Source organism: Colletotrichum phormii (genome assembly GCF_030913505.1).
Source record: "Colletotrichum phormii strain CBS 102054 chromosome Unknown BDP81scaffold_9, whole genome shotgun sequence".
NCBI classification, from domain to species: Eukaryota; Fungi; Ascomycota; class Sordariomycetes; order Glomerellales; family Glomerellaceae; genus Colletotrichum; species Colletotrichum phormii.
Genome location: NW_026851451.1, coordinates 781,916 through 799,125, shown reverse-complemented (window position 1 = coordinate 799,125; position 17,210 = coordinate 781,916). Strand labels below are relative to the sequence as shown.

Genomic DNA, 17,210 nt, shown 5'->3' with positions numbered 1-17,210 from the left:
CAACCCGCTCCGCTCTTCCTCACAGCAACCCGCCCGCCGCCGCCCCGAACGACCAGATCTGCTGAACTGAACACACACACAAAACCCACACACACACCCTGAGCCGGTTTTATCCCAGTGTCCTTTGCCTCCGAACTGTGCACATTCATTTTTCCACCCTTTCCCATCGTCCATCCCTTCTCTCTTTGATCTCCGCACATCGCTGCTGCTCGTCACGCGTCTCCATCCTCTTCCAACCTCAAGCTCCCGCCGCCCCCTCGCATCGTCGTCGAAACCCTTTTTCCGGCGTATCCTCCTCCCGTCTTCCCACCCCTCCCATCCTCGGCTCTCTGTCATCAAAACCTCTTTCGAGTCACTTCTGAGCGTTTCCCTCCCGGCCCATCGCATCTCTTTGAGGTATGCTCTCTGCTCTCTGTTCTGGTCATCCATATCGCTCGCTTTGCATCTGCTCCTCCTCCCCTCCGAGCTTAAATCTTCTAATCCTCCATCTCCACTCCCATTGGCGCATATCGTAATCCTAACATTCCATCATTCAAAGGGTCCCTGCTATCGAATATCCTTCCGCGAAAGAAGAAACCTCCCCGCAAGCAAAGCGAAAAGCCCCGCAGAAACCTCGAGCTTCGCCCTCTCGCGACCTTCCATCGTCGTTTCCTCCTCCTACCTTCCTTCGGTCCGATTGCGCCCAGATATCCAGATTCCTCAGAAGCAGTCATGGCAACCAACGGTAACTACACACACCCGGACCAGTTCAAGGGCGCTGTCGAGCCAACATCATCAGGTCCCACCTCAACCAACGATGCCGCCTCGGCTGTAAGCAACAACCTTAGTAAGGATGAGGTTGGCTGGTACTTTGTCGAGCAATACTACACAACCCTGAGCAAGAACCCGGATAAGCTTCACGTACGCATCCAACCTGACCCCCCCCCCTCTCGAGATGGCTTTTGTAATACTGACACGTATCCACAGCTCTTCTATGGAAAGCGCTCCCAGTTCGTTTACGGTATGGAGGCAGAGGTCGCAAACGTGTCCGTCGGCAGACAAGTCAGTTTTCTCAGCTTTCTTTGTGCTTCTTCAGTGCCTCTTCAAAGCTGAAGCATGCTGACCATTACGCTTCCTAGACTATCCAAGAGAGGATTAAGAGCCTCGACTTCCAGAACAGCAAAGTCCGCATCACAAACGTCGACTCCCAGGCCTCTTTCGAGAACATCGTTATCCAGGTCATTGGTGAGAGCTCCATCAAGTCCGCCGAGCCGAAGAAGTTTGTCCAGACCTTCGTTCTCGCGCCTCAGCCCTCCGGCTACTTCGTCGTCAACGACATCCTGAGATATATCAACGACGAGGACGAGGAAGAGGCCCCCGCTGAGGCTGAGGCGGCCCCCGAGGAGCAAGCCGCTCCCGAGGAGGTTGCCGAGGTCCCTGCCCAGGCAGAGGCTGAGGAGCCCAATGTCGAGCAGACCCCCGAGGAGGCCAGTGGCCCCGCTATCGATGTCGACGAGGTTGAGAAGAAGCTGGAGGAGGTTAGCGCCGCCCCTCAGGACGTCGCCTCCAACAACGGCGATGCTGAGCCCGCCGTTCCCGAGCCCACGAAGGCTACTGAGACCAAGGTCGAGGAGCCAGCGGCTGACCCCGAGGCCGCTGCTAAGGAAATTGCTGAGGATGTCACCGAGCCCGAGAAGCCTGCCGACCCCTCTCCCACCCCTGTCGCTCCGACCAAGGCTCCCGCCGCCGAGCCCGAGAAGCCCAAGCCCGCCCCTGCGCCCGTCCCGATGAAGCCCATGTCTTGGGCCAGCCGTGCCGCCGCCGCCGTCGGACCCAAGCCTGTCGTGCCCCTTCCCAAGACCGCCACTCCTCCCGCTGGCCAAGCCAAGGTTCCTGCCCCTGCCGCTCCTGCCGCCGCTCCCGCTAAGGAGGCTGCTCCCGCTGCCGATGGCCCCGTCAAGGAGACTCAGGCCCAGGCCGCCACGGAGGACTCTCCCTCCGCCGAGTGGCAGTCCGTCGGAGCCGACTCCAAGCGCCAGAACCGCCCCCAGTCCATCTCCCAGGCACCCACCGAGAACTACGGCACCTTGGGATACGTTAAGTACGTGACTGACAAGGTCAAGGCGGAGGATCTCAAGGGCGCCCTGGCTGCCCACGGCGAGCTCACCTACTTCGACATCAACCGCCAGAAGGTAAGATTCAAAGTGCCCTGAACAGTCTTTAATGACGAGAGACTGACATTCTACAGAACTGCGCCTTTGTCGAGTTCGCCACCGTTGCCGGCTACCAGGCCGCTGCCGCCGCCAACCCTCACACCGTCAACGGCGAGAACATCATCGTCGAGCCCCGCCGCCCCAAGGCCAATGCCTACGGCGGTAGCAGCTACTCCTCCAACACTCCTCGCGGTAACGCCACTGGCGGCGGCCGTGGCCGTGGTTTTGAGGGAGGAAACCGCTCCGGCAGCCAGGGAGGTGGCCGCGGTAACTTCACCGGTGGCCAGGCCCGTGGTCGCGGCAGCGTCCGTGGCCGTGGTGCCTCCCAGGCTGCTGCTTAAATCCCGATAGTCATGTCCTACCAGCGCTGCTCAGGGTCACCTAGGTATCATCGATTCTCGGGACTAACTAGAGGAGCTTTGAATGGCGTTAACGACACGAAGTATCGATCACATCATCCACTGTCTTGTGTGTAGATACTACCCCCTACACTCAGACGATAACCACGACATTCAAACTCAAATCCACTACTCCTCAAAACCAACAATATTCTCACGATCGTCGGACGATCGCCGACGAGGAAAGGAGAGAAAAGCTACAGTCACCTTCATTTCTTTTGCAAGGAGTTACAGGGCAAGGGCGTGGGTTTACACACCGTTTCCTGTACTTTTACCCCCCAAAATTCTTTTCATTTCTCATGTTTTGTCTTTTTTTCCCTTCTCTCGCGCTTGCGTTTTTCCAGCATTTGCATCCGCGCTTGTGGCAAAGGTACTCCTCTTCCAGAGGATAAATACCTTGACGCAGCGCAAACGACGTTTTGAGCTAGCTCTCTCTCTCTTCTTCACCATCATAACCAAAATTTGATGGCGATGAAGAATGGAGTTCCCTGTACATTTGGGCGAAGTTGGAACGGAATCAAGGGGGAGGGGAGCACTGGGAGGAAAGGGGGATCAGCATGAACAAAAGTTTTGGCGTCCCATTGCTTTTACCGAGAGAATTTGTCTTTCTTGGGAGGAAAGGAAAGGGGGGGAAGGGGAAATGGAAAGGGGAAAGGGGGGAGGCCTAAGGGATTGGGTGATGATGCTGTACCATACCAAGACCGACACACACACAGACACACAACCACTACACCGAAGATCCGTAACCGGTTCTTTTAATGAGAAACATACGACAATTACTAATGGGTTTCCGTGGGCCTTTTGCGGTGATACCTTTTGCTTCGTGAGATTTGGGGTGCCTTTTGATGTGTGCTTGTGGGTTCGACTCTGTTTAATGCATGTGCTCGATGTCCTGTGTCTGATCCTACAGTTGATTTCAAGTCGGAGAGTGACTATCGGACTTTGACATGGATCCTAGGCCTATCGTCGTCAAGTCAAGGTCTTACCCAACGGCCAGGAAACCAAACGGAGTCATGCTTGTTTTCCGCCTGACCTGTCTTTCATATCGTTGATCGTGGCCTTTTTACCCATTGAATGAAACACGATGTGAGATTGACTCCCTAACCCCGCTCTTCCTTCTTTCACGAGACGGTTTTTGGACTAGTTTACCATCATGGGACTTCTTGTTGACGCCGAGGTCCGCCGGGAGGAATCGTGCGATATGATGTACGGCCTGTGATGGTTCCATGGGCGAGTCTTTTCAAGTGTCCCGAACTTGGGAATTGATATCTTTGCAATCGTGATTCTCAAAGTACCTGAGCAAGCAGGGATCAAGGTCACAATTACCGGCATAGAGCAATGATGATACCTAGCAAACGGTCCATGTTCGCATCATGTCAAGCTTGGGATCTTGTTCTTAAGAAGGGTTGAAAGGTTTTCTTCGTTCATGTATGGTTTACCGTCAAACATCCATCATCCTCAAGACGGGGGCTTTGTAGAGTTTCTATAGGGGCATTTAGATAGAGGAACTGATAAATAGAGAGTTGTGAAAGGCTCTTGACTGGTTAACTTGGACTTCACTCGAGTTTGAAAAAGTTGAACAAGTTAAGTTCAAACTGCAGAGTCGACGGGTCGAGGACACAGATAATGAGGATATGAACGCATGTATATATTCCTTGTAAAAATCTTCCATCAAGTCCATCAAGTCCATCATAGTCCAGTGTAACGGCTCACACATCTGGGATCTCATCGCATGCAAGAAATCTACTTCGCCGAAAAGACAGATGAGTCTCTCGGGGCATGTATGCAGGCTCCTATGAGAGAGCATCAGTGTTTAACCTCCAATTGAAAGTAGAAAAAACCCGAGAATCTCACTTGAATTCCGGGGGGCCAAATCGTACGGAAAGGGCAAAGTTAGCAATGCTATCCTCTTCTCAGCAGCAGCAGCAGCAGCAGCTGCTGCAGCTCGTGGGTCTACAATCCCAAGTCTACGTAAACCAGGCTCTGTGAGCGTTGGGTTTCTGCTCTTCTTGAACAAGACTCCATCATGATGATGTTCACGACCAGCTTTATCCCCAACTCCTCTCTATAAGCATTGTCAGATCTCACATGTGGCCGTGACCGACGTCGGAACGCGCAAGTAGATAACTTGAGAAAGTATGGGGGGGGGGGTTTAGGGAAGAAGGGGGATTGATATTGCCTCGAGTCCCTCTATCAGAAGGGTTCGTAATCGAGTGCGCAGAAGTATCCCACCGGCGCTCGAAAATGGCGGCTTCAGTAGACAACACACTAATAAAGAGAAACCCCACCTTCCTCCTTACTCGCCTTCATTTCCATCCATGCTGGGCTGAGATGTGGAAACCGACATGGTCGCTATCTCGTTCGAGAGTGCAGAGAGATCAACTCCGTTCAACTAAGATAAGTGGACTTAGACCTCATCAATCGCATCTCTGGAACTTTAGGTTCGACTGTGCTCACTGTAGATATGACGATGAGGTAGCCACGATGTGCTCCCACGGTTTCCGTACCACGGCGCGTGTCATTCGCGCACAGCGAAGGCTGGTCAGTAGAGGAGTGAGTGCAAGAGGAGAGAATGGAACATCGAGAGCGACCATGTCAGGGTCCGTCGTCGAGATCCATATCGGTGCGCATCGTTGGTTCACCCAAGACAACTTCCTCTTCCATACGAAGTGCTTTCTTTTGGCTTCTCTCACCCATTCAATGCTCGGAGATCGCATCGCGGTTCCATAGGCGGAATCGCGCCCCACGTAGGACAATGAACTACAAAGGTCCCAAGAGAAGAAAGAAGAAAAGGGGGAAGACGACGCAAAGAAGCCATCCTGGCTTGCAAAAGGCGGTCGATAGTCGAGAGGGCTCTAGACCACGTTGTGGTGCCATTGGACTGGACCTACTTGCTCAGCTTGTTCGTGTTTCTCCTTGCCACCAAACATCTCGATGTGCTGTCGAGGCTTCGATGGGACTGAACTAGCCAAGTCGCTTAGTTGGGAAAAAAAGTTTCCTCTTTACAAAAGGACCTCGGGGGAAACAACGTCGTATACACAAACGAACCCTGTGCGACTCCAGAGAGACCAAGGCAAACCATTATTCGAGTCTTGGGGCTCCATTCATAAATGGCACCCGGAATTACCTCCCGACTTTCACGAGGAGTCTGGAGCGCGCGGGTTGCACGTCTGGTTGTTTGCCTTGGTGATCGGACCACATGTTGCGCAGGGTCGACTGACAAAGGGACCAATGTGGAAATTTCCAAAAGTTCGTGTGTCCTTTTGTCTGAAACCCTCGAGTTCAAAACCTCGTTGCCAAGGCCCTGGGAAGCGCTGACGGTAGGCCGTCGGTATGCGAATTTCGTCTCCACAATCATCGTACAGAGCTGAGAGAAAGTCTCCTTTTCGCAAGAATGATGTACGTAATAATGCCCTTACTCCCAAGAGCTGCCAACCAAGCAAAGCCAGCAGCACGCGTAGGCGACAAGTCGGAAGCTGCCATCGACGCACGCACGCACTCACATGATGAGCGGATCTCGTGTGTATTTCTATCCTGTCCATCAAGGTACGGCAGCGACTATAATTGCTGTATTCAGAGTGGTGTACGGAGGCTTGCAGCTCAAAGTCTTGGCTTGCGGGCTTGGCCGGCCAACTGGGGTAAAGGCTGGGGATTTTTGTTTCTTCCAAGTTCCCCCTCGCAACCCATAACGTCAGTCAGACTGGGTGAGTGGTAGCGATTTGCTGCCGCAGCTGTCAGTTTTTCCGGATACAGTTCGCCGACTTGATGAAGGAGAAGAGCCCACTGGGACAAACGGGGCTCCTTTCCTAGCCGGTGAGGCTGTGTTCGCTGATGCTCGTCTTCCTGTTGGTTTTTGCCGGCGGGCTCGGCTCGGGTGTTGCGAGCCCTGCGGTTGCAGTTGTCTTTGCTCTTGCACCCACTGTTCTTTTCTACCCCCTCCCTGTTTGCTTGCGAGTTGCGACCTTCTCAATTGAGATGGCGGTCACGTCAACTTTGTGTGGTTGGCCGGTACCTGGACCTCGACTAGAAATGGCCCAGGAGATGCCGTCTTTGCCGTGAACCCCCAGCTTCCTCGGGCGTCGAGAATCTACCGTTGGGTTGTATTATTCTCCGGCGCGCGTGTTCTAGGTCGCAGAGCGGTATGCTGTCATCACTGCTTTGAAAGTAGTGCTTTGCACGTATCCGTACGGACAATGCCTCCATCCTTGTAGTGGTAGCACAGGGAACCCAAAGTGTGAGTGGGCTGGGATTCTGTGAGCAGGTGGCCAGACCTCACCGCGCTTGTTTTTGCGAGGGGTTGCAACAGTCCGTTATTAGCTAGCATGCAAACAGTTTTGCTGACCGCTGATCATAGAGCCAGGATGAAGATGTTCAAGTGGTAGATAGGGAACTGCCGGCGATAATCAAAGATCAGCACCTTGGAGAGCGGCTAGACAGTGGGGATTATTTGGGGATTTCCGTCGTCAACTCTTGTTTAGGAAAGAATACGTCTTTCGAGGTTGGGTTTTGTTGGTGTTGGTAACTGGCGAGTGCTTCTAGAAGATTGCCTCTTCCGAGGTAGAGCGGCATGGAGCAAATTGGCCTCAGAATCAACGTCCTGTCTCCTCGATGATGACGAAACATTTGCTTCACGTCGACAAACGAGGCCGGCCTAGCAAAACAGGGCAGGGCGAGCGTTCAGCGGCAGCCAGCTGCAAGACGGGGCGTGAGCTGTGGTGCGGGAATGGTGTCCACTCAAGCTTTCCAAGAAAATTCCAAGAGATTGGGCGAAGCCGCTAGAAGCAGAAACGGGCGGCCGGGTTCGGGGGGCGTGTGTGCGTGGTGGTATTGGCCTGGCCTGCAACAGACTAATACATCCATACCAGTCCTCCATCAGTGATACGTGACATTTGCTGGACAGGCCTCGAAAGCACCATGTTCGTCCGTGGAGGGGGGAAAAAAACGAACACTGGCATAGAAGGGAGGGCGCGCGACGTTCGAGTCGCGACTGGCGCCCCCATGGTCAAAACCTGACTTCGTGGCGTGCCGGAGGGCATCCGAAGGGCGTTTTCTGGGGAACGAGGGGATCTGGAGGGGGGGTCCCTATCCTGGCAGGCATGGCGTGATGGATGGGGTAAACTGGCATTGTCAACGGCTGGCTCAACGATTGCCCTGAGTCTGACGGGCCGGATGTCGCGGAGAGTGCTCCGTTCTGTAACTTGTGGTGAGGCAGAGCGTATTGCGCATAATGGTCGCAATATGGGAAAACGGCGCCATTGAGGCACCAGGGCCGAAGCGAAAACTCTGCTCCAAAGGCAGCAGCACAGTATACGAGGCGCCTGTGCAAAAGTTCGATGTCTTCTACCCAAACTTGCACGGCTGATGCTTGGCTTTGAAATGTTCTGTAGGCTGGCAGCTGGCTGACCAACGACAGGCGATGAACCAGGGGCTGTACTCAAGTTAGTGTTAGCAAAAGGGAACGGCTGAGTGGGATCCGCTCGCAAAAGATCCTTTGGACTTTTGCCAATAATCTTCATCCAAACGGACACTCCGCCCTGCGCACTCGCAGACTGCAGTAGGACAAGCGCTCAAGCGAGGAGAGGCGAGTGTGTGCGCGAGGGTGGCAGGTGGTTCGGGCCAGCCGCCGCTCTTGGCATTTGCCGTTCCTCGTTTCGTTTATGCACCACTCTCCCCGTCAAAAGCCCAGGCCAGCAAACAGCAGTGGTGTGTGAGTGTCCCGTCGCCGTCAATGTTTCGGGTGGGCGTACGCGGATATAGGTAGTGTACGGTAAGGTAGGTACTTTGTTGTATGTTTAAGGACACACCAGTGTCTCAGCGGACGAGACTCAAGCCGCGGACACAGACAGTCGTCTTTCGGCCGATTCGAGAGTCCAAGCCACTTGAGGACGGGATCGCCATGCGCATCGAGCTTGGCCGCGCTCCCGTTCTGCTGCTAGGCAGTGCTAACCCTCCATTGACGTCCATCAATGACTTGCAGTGCAGAGCCAAGGAATCCCGAGCCAGCAAAAACGGTGGCGGCGGCGGGCGGCGGCCGCGGCGGAAAGAAAGGGAAAATTGATGGTAGGGGAGGCCATGACAGGCAATTCGAACGTTGGGGGGGGATAGCATGGCGACATGGATTATGGAGAAATGCTTGATTGCGCGGCCGGAGGACAGAGAGAATGGTAGAGACTGGGGGATGGTCAGTGGACGACGAGGGTAGAATCGGGCACAGTGGCGGATATCTGACCTGTTTCGTCCTGGTCTTGGCCTTTGGTGTTGGTCTGGGTCTCGAGAGAAAATGTGTGTGTGTGTGTGGGTGGGCGGTGTTGGGTACATGGAAAGTAGCGGTGGTTATACTGCGTGGTATGGCATGTTTTAGCACGGGCATGTTGGCGGCCATGCCGTTCATCCCATCTGATTGTATGTATCCGTACGAAGTATCCTATTGGAGTCATAACTCCTTCGCAGTTGTTCAGACGATTCTTTTGGGAATGACATCCGTAGCTTCATCATCGTCTTGCCAGACAGTCCTCGGTTTGCAGTCAAAGCCTCTGTCCAGTCATGCGAGAGCTAGCTGCGAATATACACAATAGAACAAATGCTGAGACTGACGGTGAGAAACGTTTGGTTTGCTGCCGTACGGAGTACAGAGTCCTGTGTAACGTTCTGATATCTGACACCCCCGTTGTAGATCCACTTGACATTTACCTTAGAATTTACCTTAAACCAAGGTGGACTCGGTTTACGAAGCTCAGTGCTCCACAACCAGTCAGCAAGTAGCAGTTGCTGACAAAGTTCCGTTCTGTCTATATCCGAAGGCTGCCAGAGATTGAATGACGCGGACATGGCATGCAAAGGGCCTCCTCACATAGTCTACCTTCCTCTGTTGGAAGACTAGAGAGACGTTGTTGCCGGAGTTGAAGCCGAGTTGCGACGGTCTGACCTGGCCTTACCTTGATGAGCACAGGTGCAATATGGCGGATACTACCTGCCTGCCCAATGGTTGTGAGAAAGTTGAGCAAGAAAAAAGGTCAAGGAGCAAGTCTCGGTGTTAGTGTTGATATTAGCCTAGTATGAGTGTTGGGTGTGTCAAGGTCGGGTCGCGTCCGACTCAAGCGGTGGGAACTGAGTGCTTGAGAATGGAAGTTGACGGGAGACTGAGAATGGAAGCAGGTACGGAAGGATGGTCCACGCCGGCCTAGGCCCCCGCCTTTCTGTGCCGTAATGCCGTAATTGGTGCCATTGGGAGAAGCATCCATTCAGCTGACCTTCCGTGGTGGCTTCCATTTGGTACTTTGTCGGCAACTTGTGGAGGGCAGGTACGTCCAAGGGTGAAACGGAGGATGGGATTCGCCAGGTAGGCACCTACCTACCTTATGCTCAAACCTTTGCATACCTTACCTTCCTTCCATGCCCGCCTTCATAAGGTACCTCGATACTTTGCCGAGTAGACAGGTTGATCCTCGGCAGAATTCAAGCATTTCGTAAGGTACCCGTGCATTCTCACGCTGCAACTCTTCTCTCTAAGGCACCTTACCTTACCTTACCTTACCTTGGTATTCGTACATGGTAAGGTACGGAGTACACTGGTACTTTGGGTCACCAACTTGGTCCTTGCTTGCCTGCCCGGCATCAATCTAGAACTTTGGAGACGAGGCGCCATTCCTTGCATCAGATAGATACATTGCGTTTGAAGCTTTGCGTCTTCACCGGCCACATGTTCTTTTCTTTTGCCTCTCTTCTCTCACCTGCTTTACTTCGCAGCGGGCAGGCACTGTCAAGCAGTATTGCAAGCGCCCGCTGTGCTATGGCGGCCAATCTCCAAGGTTGCAATGCAAATGACAATGCCAGAGGACGTTGACCTACGGGATACCCAGCCTCTGTCTGTCTCGTCTCCAAATACAAAGATACCCTGCTGTCCTGCTGGGTCTAGGCACAACGGGAGGTAGCATTGCCATTACCGTCCAGCAAATGATCAAAAGATGAAAAAAAATGCTGGGTGGTCTACTAGCAGTCTAGCACAGGACCACTACAGGTAGACTTGGTCGAGGGGGGGGTGAAAAAGTACCTCGAGTCCGCACCACCCCGGTCGCCGCATGTCTTTCACCTCCCAAAACGGGTTAGACCTGTCTACAAAAGGCCTCGGTCCACTCGGCGCTGTTCTTGCTTTCCACATCCACCACTGACCGGGACCACCACATTTGCATGGAAGGTCCAGTTGAGTTGTGGTCCTTTTCTATTTTCCTACCACCGTACAGTACTCCGTAGGTTAGGCTGCCGCTGGGTGTTCGTCTTGACGATCATCGGCACCGAACTCGCCCTAATTCGAGCCTGCCATTTGCTTCAAGGCCGGTTCCTTGTCCCTATTCTGGATTCACACGACCACCCTGCCGCTTTCATCCCCCTCGTTCGTCTGCCCGCCACGCCTGCCTCAACTTCTCAAGCCGACGACGGCCTGCGTTTCCGTTTGCTAGCCGCCGCTGCTGCTGCTGCTCACCCTCTCTGAATGGAACACCACACTTTGCAATAGTACGGTAGAAGCGCCAAACTGCAAATCATCAATCTAGCAATCCGACAAAGAGTCTGCCCATTTGTCAAAATCGCGCCGAGGCATCAAGGGTACGCGTACCAAGTACGGATATCGCTGCATCCATCGCATTGAGTCCTGGACTCCTGGTACTCGACCGACCGTGACGGATACGTACCTTCGGATCATTAATTGAATCGTGCCTTGGCTGATCGATAGGTGCTCCGTACTGAATACTACGGATACGTCCACACCTACCGCCCGGCCAGAATCCGAGCCTCCATCTCTCTCCTCTTCTCTCTCCAATTCTCCATTATCGAATCATCCAATACCTAACCTACCTGCAAAAATCCCGACAGGGACCGATTGTAGCGCGCACTTCGACCTTTTGAAGTTCGAAAAGAAAGCGGGAAAAAGACATACCCGTTTTACTCTTCGCAACCTGAACTTCATCTCGAGGAGCCAACGGTGAACCCCGTACCAATACTACGTACCGACTACCGACCGCATACCCTCCGTTAACCGTTCTACTTCGTACGGTTCTCTTGAACTTGGGGTCCTGTTCTGTTCGACACACGCCTCCACACCCATCAGCCAGGTTTCATCCGTCCATCCATCCTTCTCTGATCACCACAAGTCGCGCGGTGGCCCCCCAGGAACACACCAATTACCGTACATGGTCTTCATTCACCTCTGATTTCTGTTACCCTATTCTTTCGCCATATCACGCCGTCCTTGTCAGCTACGCAACCACGTTCCCACCCGCCGCTCTTCAACGAGCCCTGTCCTGGCCTGACCCGACGTCCGATGCGCATGAGATCCGCCCCCAGAGCCAAGTCCCCCTTGCGGCCCTGGTCCTTCAACACAGACGTACTGCCCTTGCTGCGCGGTCCCGGACATCGTCTCCAACCTCTCGCGCCTATTCGGCCCTGCACGGGAATCGGTTCCCTCATATCCGGGTTGCACTGCTTTCATCATCGGGCTTCCTATTCAGTCCAACCTTGTTAAGCGGCTCTTCTTTGCGCTGGCACCACCCGATGACTCGACGCCTCCCGTTTCGCTTCACTCCTCCCGCCAGCCCGTTGCAACCTTGACCTTCCATCCCATCTCGTCTCCTTCCTCCACCTCCTTCCATCTGTGCTTCCTGTGCTTGCTTGTCGTGCTTGTCTCGCACCTCGCTCGCTCCAGGATCCGGATTCTAGTCCTACGCCCGGTCATTGGAACCAGGCCTATTACTTGGACCCGTCGCTCATTGCCACCGCTTTCTCGCGTCTCGGCACATCACTCCATCCTTCATCCACCTTCTCACCACGACACACACATACACACACACCACCGAGGTCTCCAGTCCTTCTCCATACCTACGCATTCGTACCTGACTGGACCTAATCCACTCCCCGATCTCATCTCATCTACCGGTCTCGTCCCAGGACCCCTTTGCATTTGTTTTACGTTACTCTGCCCCGTGCGGCCCTAAGAAAGAGCCGCCGACAAAAGGCCCTCACCATGAAGTTTTGCGGGTCAGCATAACCCCCGGGCCAAGCACATCTCGTGAATCCCTCGCTCCAGGGAATCCGTCCGAGACAGACGCACGGGAACGGGCCTCTGCCTCCGCTGCCACCCGCCGCATGGTGGTCCTGGCCTGACACGACTCGTCTCCTGTCATATAAAACCTCATCTGCCCCATGGATCCCCGCAGCGAGGATGGCGGAAATGGACCATCTAATACCGCTGCGCAGCCGCCGCCTCTCCGGCGGCGACTATCGATGGAGGAGGACTATTTCTACCAGGAAGTCATGACTTCCCCTTTCCGACGACCATCACAGCCGCCACCATATGAGCGGGATGCTAGACCAAGACGACCGGTGGCACCCAAGATCAACTCCCAACATGGAGTCGGGGAGGACTTGCCAGGCTATTCGTGCGACATCGAGTTGGAGGGCGTATGGGTGAAGAAGATGGAAATTGAAAACACCACCAAACGGGCAGAGGACAGAAATTGGCACACCACTATCGTACAACTACGAGGCACTGCATTGAATTTTTACAACGTGAAGAAGGATTGGGGATGGGGCAGGACAAGAGACGGACCGACCATCTCGCCCGACAACCCGCCGTGGGTGAGAAAGGCCTCTCTCGACAGGGCGTACAGTCTTCAGCACGCCGATATTGGTATTGCTGCCGATTACAAGAAGTAGGTTGCCTCGATTCTCAGCCTCATTCTATGCCAAGACCTGCCAAGAAACTGACTCCCACCTAGGAGGCGATATGTCATTCGCGTCAGGGCCGAGGAGGATCAGTTCCTTCTATCATGTATAGAATTAAGCACCATGGTCAGGTGGTTGGAGGCTCTCTTCGCCGCCATCGATGTTGCCGCTCCGATCGACGACCGTGACTATCCCCGCGACCAAAGCATTCCCCGCATTCAACGCATCCGCTGGTTCCGTGGCCAGACACCAGCACCGACGAACAACTACCCCGTACCGACGCCAAGACCACTGAGTCCTGATCTCCGCCGCGTGGCTTCTGCCGAGGCGCCAGACCCCTTCCCAGCATCATCGACAATAGAGGGTCTCGTTCACCAGGCCGTCGTCAATGAGCGCGGCGGCGAGACCAACGTGTTAGACAGCGAGTCTATATACGGCCCGGGACCCGCGAGGAACGAGCCGATCAGCAGCCGCTTGTCGACGACATCGTACCCCAACGAGGCCATCGACCCTGACACCGGAAAATGGGCGCCTGAGCACCAATGGAGTGCGGCTCACGATCTGCTTTACGCCAAGCTTTGCTACTCTGTTCTCTTGTTCAAGAGCCCCCGAAAATCAAACTACATCATCAGCAAGGGGAGGCGATGGTTTGTGGACTGGGCAACAGGTCGCATGGTGCGCGTACTGCCGCCAGCCTACGGCGAGATCGACTTCTTCGGCCCTTGGCAAGTCATCCACACAGAAAACAGGAGGATTTAAGATGGATCGTTGTTTTCTCCCCCACTTCTACTGCACATATACATACCCCGTGCTCTCGTCAACGACGAGGGCCTTTCTTTCGCATTGACACGAGGAAGAATCGCAAAGATTCGAATGATACGGATTTTTACCATACATACCCCAGAGGCTGGGGGGCGGTCAGTCAGTCGGTACGGCGGCCAAAACAAAAATCGGGCGGGACGGCGCGGCATATGCATTCGGTTGGCTCTTTCTCTTCCTACTTCATCTCGATTTCTCTCAACTTATCCTCAGTCTCCTTTGTCTTTCATGGCGGGCGAGAGAGCGAGAGCATAGCTTTGCGCCAAGCATATCATCATTGGGCGGAGTTGTCAAGGGCAGCGGCAATGTCCGCGGCCCTACTTTCATTCTTGTCCTTTTGCTTTTTTGTAGCATGGAGTATTCAGAGCTGGCATTGCGAAAGCCTTGGCAGCGAGCATATTCGTTGGCAATGGGGATTTCTAAAGAAAACTTTCATTCGTCATGACCCCGAGGCATAGCCTGGTCGACTTGAATATATTGAACGTTAACAGCATGTCTTCAACCGAATGTACAGCTAAGGCCATTTTTGGCAAGTCAGTGGCCCATGATGAATAAAATGAATGTGACCGGAACTAAGTTGTTTGCAACCTGTTGACTTTGTCTTAATACTCCAATGTCACGATAAGGAGAGTCAAGCTTGATAGGAATCAACAAAGCCAATCAATGGCCTACATAAATCAAAATGGTATCTCATGCATTGGGAAGAGCAGTCATGTCTACAACCATACTCCCACATTCTTCCACAACCACGCGTCACCTTGAATCCGTCCATTGCTTCGTTACGTACGATTCTCGTGACCTGTCCCCTTTCTCGCCTCCCCTCTTTCTCTCTCTTGCTCTTCACATACCCGCCATCTCCACCTCGGAAGCCCGCGCCTCGGCGGCCAGCTCGGACGCAACGTCCACAAGCAGGGCGTTGGCGCCGTCGATATCGGTGACCTGACTCTCGAGCTGGGCGAGGAGGGCGTCGATTTCCGCGCGCTGGGATTGGATAGAGATGAAGAGGGACTCGTTGGAGGCCTGAGTGTTTTGCAGGCGGGCGTTGAGGGTGGATTGTTGCGGGGCGAGGCGCGGGGCGAGGTGAGCTGTTAGGATTTCGTCGGGGGGTAGGACGTGTGGTCTGTTGGTTTTTTGTTGTTAGTTTCTTATGTATCTCTAGTGTATAGGGGTATCGAGACCGAGGGTAGAGGTGACGTACGGGGTGGGCTCTTCGACGTCGCCGCCTTCTTGTCTCCTGCGTTCCGCGTCGCTGACGAGGTTTTCTAGCTCGTTGAGTTTGCGGATGACGTCGCGGTCGGCGAGGATCGATTGGAAGTCCTTCTACATTAGGAGGGGTCAAGTACTATTAGCATGTGGTTCTGCTCCCTCTGTCCTCCGTGGGGAAGGGGGGGGGGGGGGGGGGGGGGAAAGACAAGACCGCCCAAAACGTACGTTACACCTCTCCTCTAGGTAATCCACCATTTGCTTCTGGACGTTGCGCAGAGTATTCGGGGCGTGGGCGGCGACGGTGGGGAAGCACGAGGCAAAGTTGTCGTAGTTTACTTTGCGGAGTGTGCTGGCGAGGGCGCCGTCGTAGAGCTGGATGAAGCGTCCCGCGCGGGGGCCGGGTGTCGCGGGGGTATGTTTTTGGGGGAGGGGAGGGGAGGCGGGCGGTTGTGACTCTTCTGTTATTTCTTGTGGTCGTTGTTGTTGTGATAATTGTGTTGTCGCGGGGTTTGCTTCTGGTGCTGCCGCTGCCGTTGTTGATGTTGCTGATGCGCCACCGGCGGGGTGCGCTTCGTTCTCGGGGTGGGTTTGGACTGCGTGGTCTTGCGATTGAATCTGTGATGATGATTCCTTAATCGATTGCGAGGGTTGTGACTGGTCTTGATCGGATGCGGACATTTTGGAAAGAACAGGCGGATTGGTGTGTGGGTGGTGGGTTTGTTGCTTGATTGAGTTCGCGATGCGATGCGATGCGATTGCGGCGGTGGTGGTTAAGTGAATATTACCGGCTGGGATGTCTCTGGAGACGAGACGTGACGCGTCTGAGGTTCAAGGTACTTTGGTGGGGGGTGGGCACAGTCAGACTGGCGCGAAGTTGACGGAAGGTTCACGTGCTTAGGCTTGGGCCATTTTATGTTTTTATTCCCCTTGGCGGTGGGATGAACGCCACCAAGACAAACAAATGCGAGCGATCCCGGCCGGCCGGTTGGTTTGGTTCCTGGTAAGCCTTGGCATGGGGGGGGGGGGGGGGTTTTGGCGCCGCGCCGTTTTGTGTTCTTGTCCGTTTGGGGAAAGTCAATTCAACCTCTGGGCTTCTTCCTATCTTGATGTTTTGAACGACAGCTGTCAGTGAATCATCTCAGGAACGCAAAGCTGCTTTTTCGTTCCGTCATTTTGTCTCTGATTCCCTCATTTGAAACATGCAAGCCGTTCCGAGACGATATTTTTCCAGCACCAATGATCCTAGTCCACGTTGCCTCTACGGAGTTGGGCGTGAGAGTGAATCTTGAATAGTAAACTCCACTTACTATGAGTGAGGCAGTGCTGGAAAGATGAGCCTCTAACATACAGACTCCAACTTGACTCACCTCATCAAGCCATGCAACCAAGAGTCAGAGGGGACATCTTCATCGACGACCCTCCATGCTACTCAACTCACTACTCCTAGCACTGTGACGGAAAGCGACGATCGCAGACCTGGAATGCAATGCTTAATTTAGCAGCACGCCTTTCTACGAAACGGTAGCATGGAAGTCCGCATGGCGAGCGAGCAACTACAACCGAGAACCGCACGCCAAAGATGAAAGCTGCTTCGCTTCTTTCGGGTCCCTCGGGGCATGACTTCCACTTGTTTGGTTTCCCAAAGTCGGTCTAGATCGTCCTGGTGACCCGCTCTGAGGAGTTACCATTCTGTAACTTGCGCGAAGTTTGAACAAGCTTCATACAGTACCACCATAGCCTCCATCAATCGATAGAACCCTGCGATCCTGGCTAGTTTGGAATGTGAAGCCTACGTCAAAAACATGTAGATGTTTCCTGATTCGAGCAGATAAAATTAGGCAGACACTTCCGGTGGGATTCCGTATCCAAGAGAATAGAG

General features: G+C 54.0%; 4 protein-coding genes across 4 annotated transcripts; 3 read left to right on the top strand and 1 right to left on the bottom strand.

The window, feature by feature from the left end:
- Positions 1–711: 711 nt before the first annotated feature.
- Positions 712–2,533, top strand: BDP81DRAFT_393857 (uncharacterized protein; the record flags this gene model as incomplete). The annotated part of the gene is made up of 4 exons (XM_060587877.1): positions 712–900; positions 967–1,041; positions 1,119–2,171; positions 2,228–2,533. 4 exons carry the CDS (start codon positions 712–714, stop codon positions 2,531–2,533), a joined length of 1,623 nt encoding a protein of 540 aa, XP_060445776.1.
- A 2,083-nt stretch (positions 2,534–4,616) lies between these two features.
- BDP81DRAFT_219632 (uncharacterized protein) lies at positions 4,617–5,444 on the top strand. Its single transcript, XM_060582778.1, has one exon. It carries the CDS (start codon positions 4,835–4,837, stop codon positions 5,318–5,320), a length of 486 nt encoding a protein of 161 aa, XP_060445775.1. The 5' UTR covers positions 4,617–4,834; the 3' UTR covers positions 5,321–5,444.
- A 7,340-nt stretch (positions 5,445–12,784) lies between these two features.
- BDP81DRAFT_449246 (PH domain-containing protein) lies at positions 12,785–14,065 on the top strand (the record flags this gene model as incomplete). The annotated part of the gene is made up of 2 exons (XM_060592383.1): positions 12,785–13,293; positions 13,360–14,065. The coding sequence occupies 2 exons, from the start codon at positions 12,785–12,787 to the stop codon at positions 14,063–14,065; spliced, it is 1,215 nt and encodes a 404-aa protein (XP_060445774.1).
- A 900-nt stretch (positions 14,066–14,965) lies between these two features.
- On the bottom strand, positions 14,966–16,009 carry BDP81DRAFT_318907 (Nnf1-domain-containing protein; the record flags this gene model as incomplete). Its single annotated transcript, XM_060584397.1, has 3 exons — positions 14,966–15,245; positions 15,324–15,445; positions 15,557–16,009. 3 exons carry the CDS (start codon positions 16,007–16,009, stop codon positions 14,966–14,968), a joined length of 855 nt encoding a protein of 284 aa, XP_060445773.1.
- Positions 16,010–17,210: the final 1,201 nt, after the last annotated feature.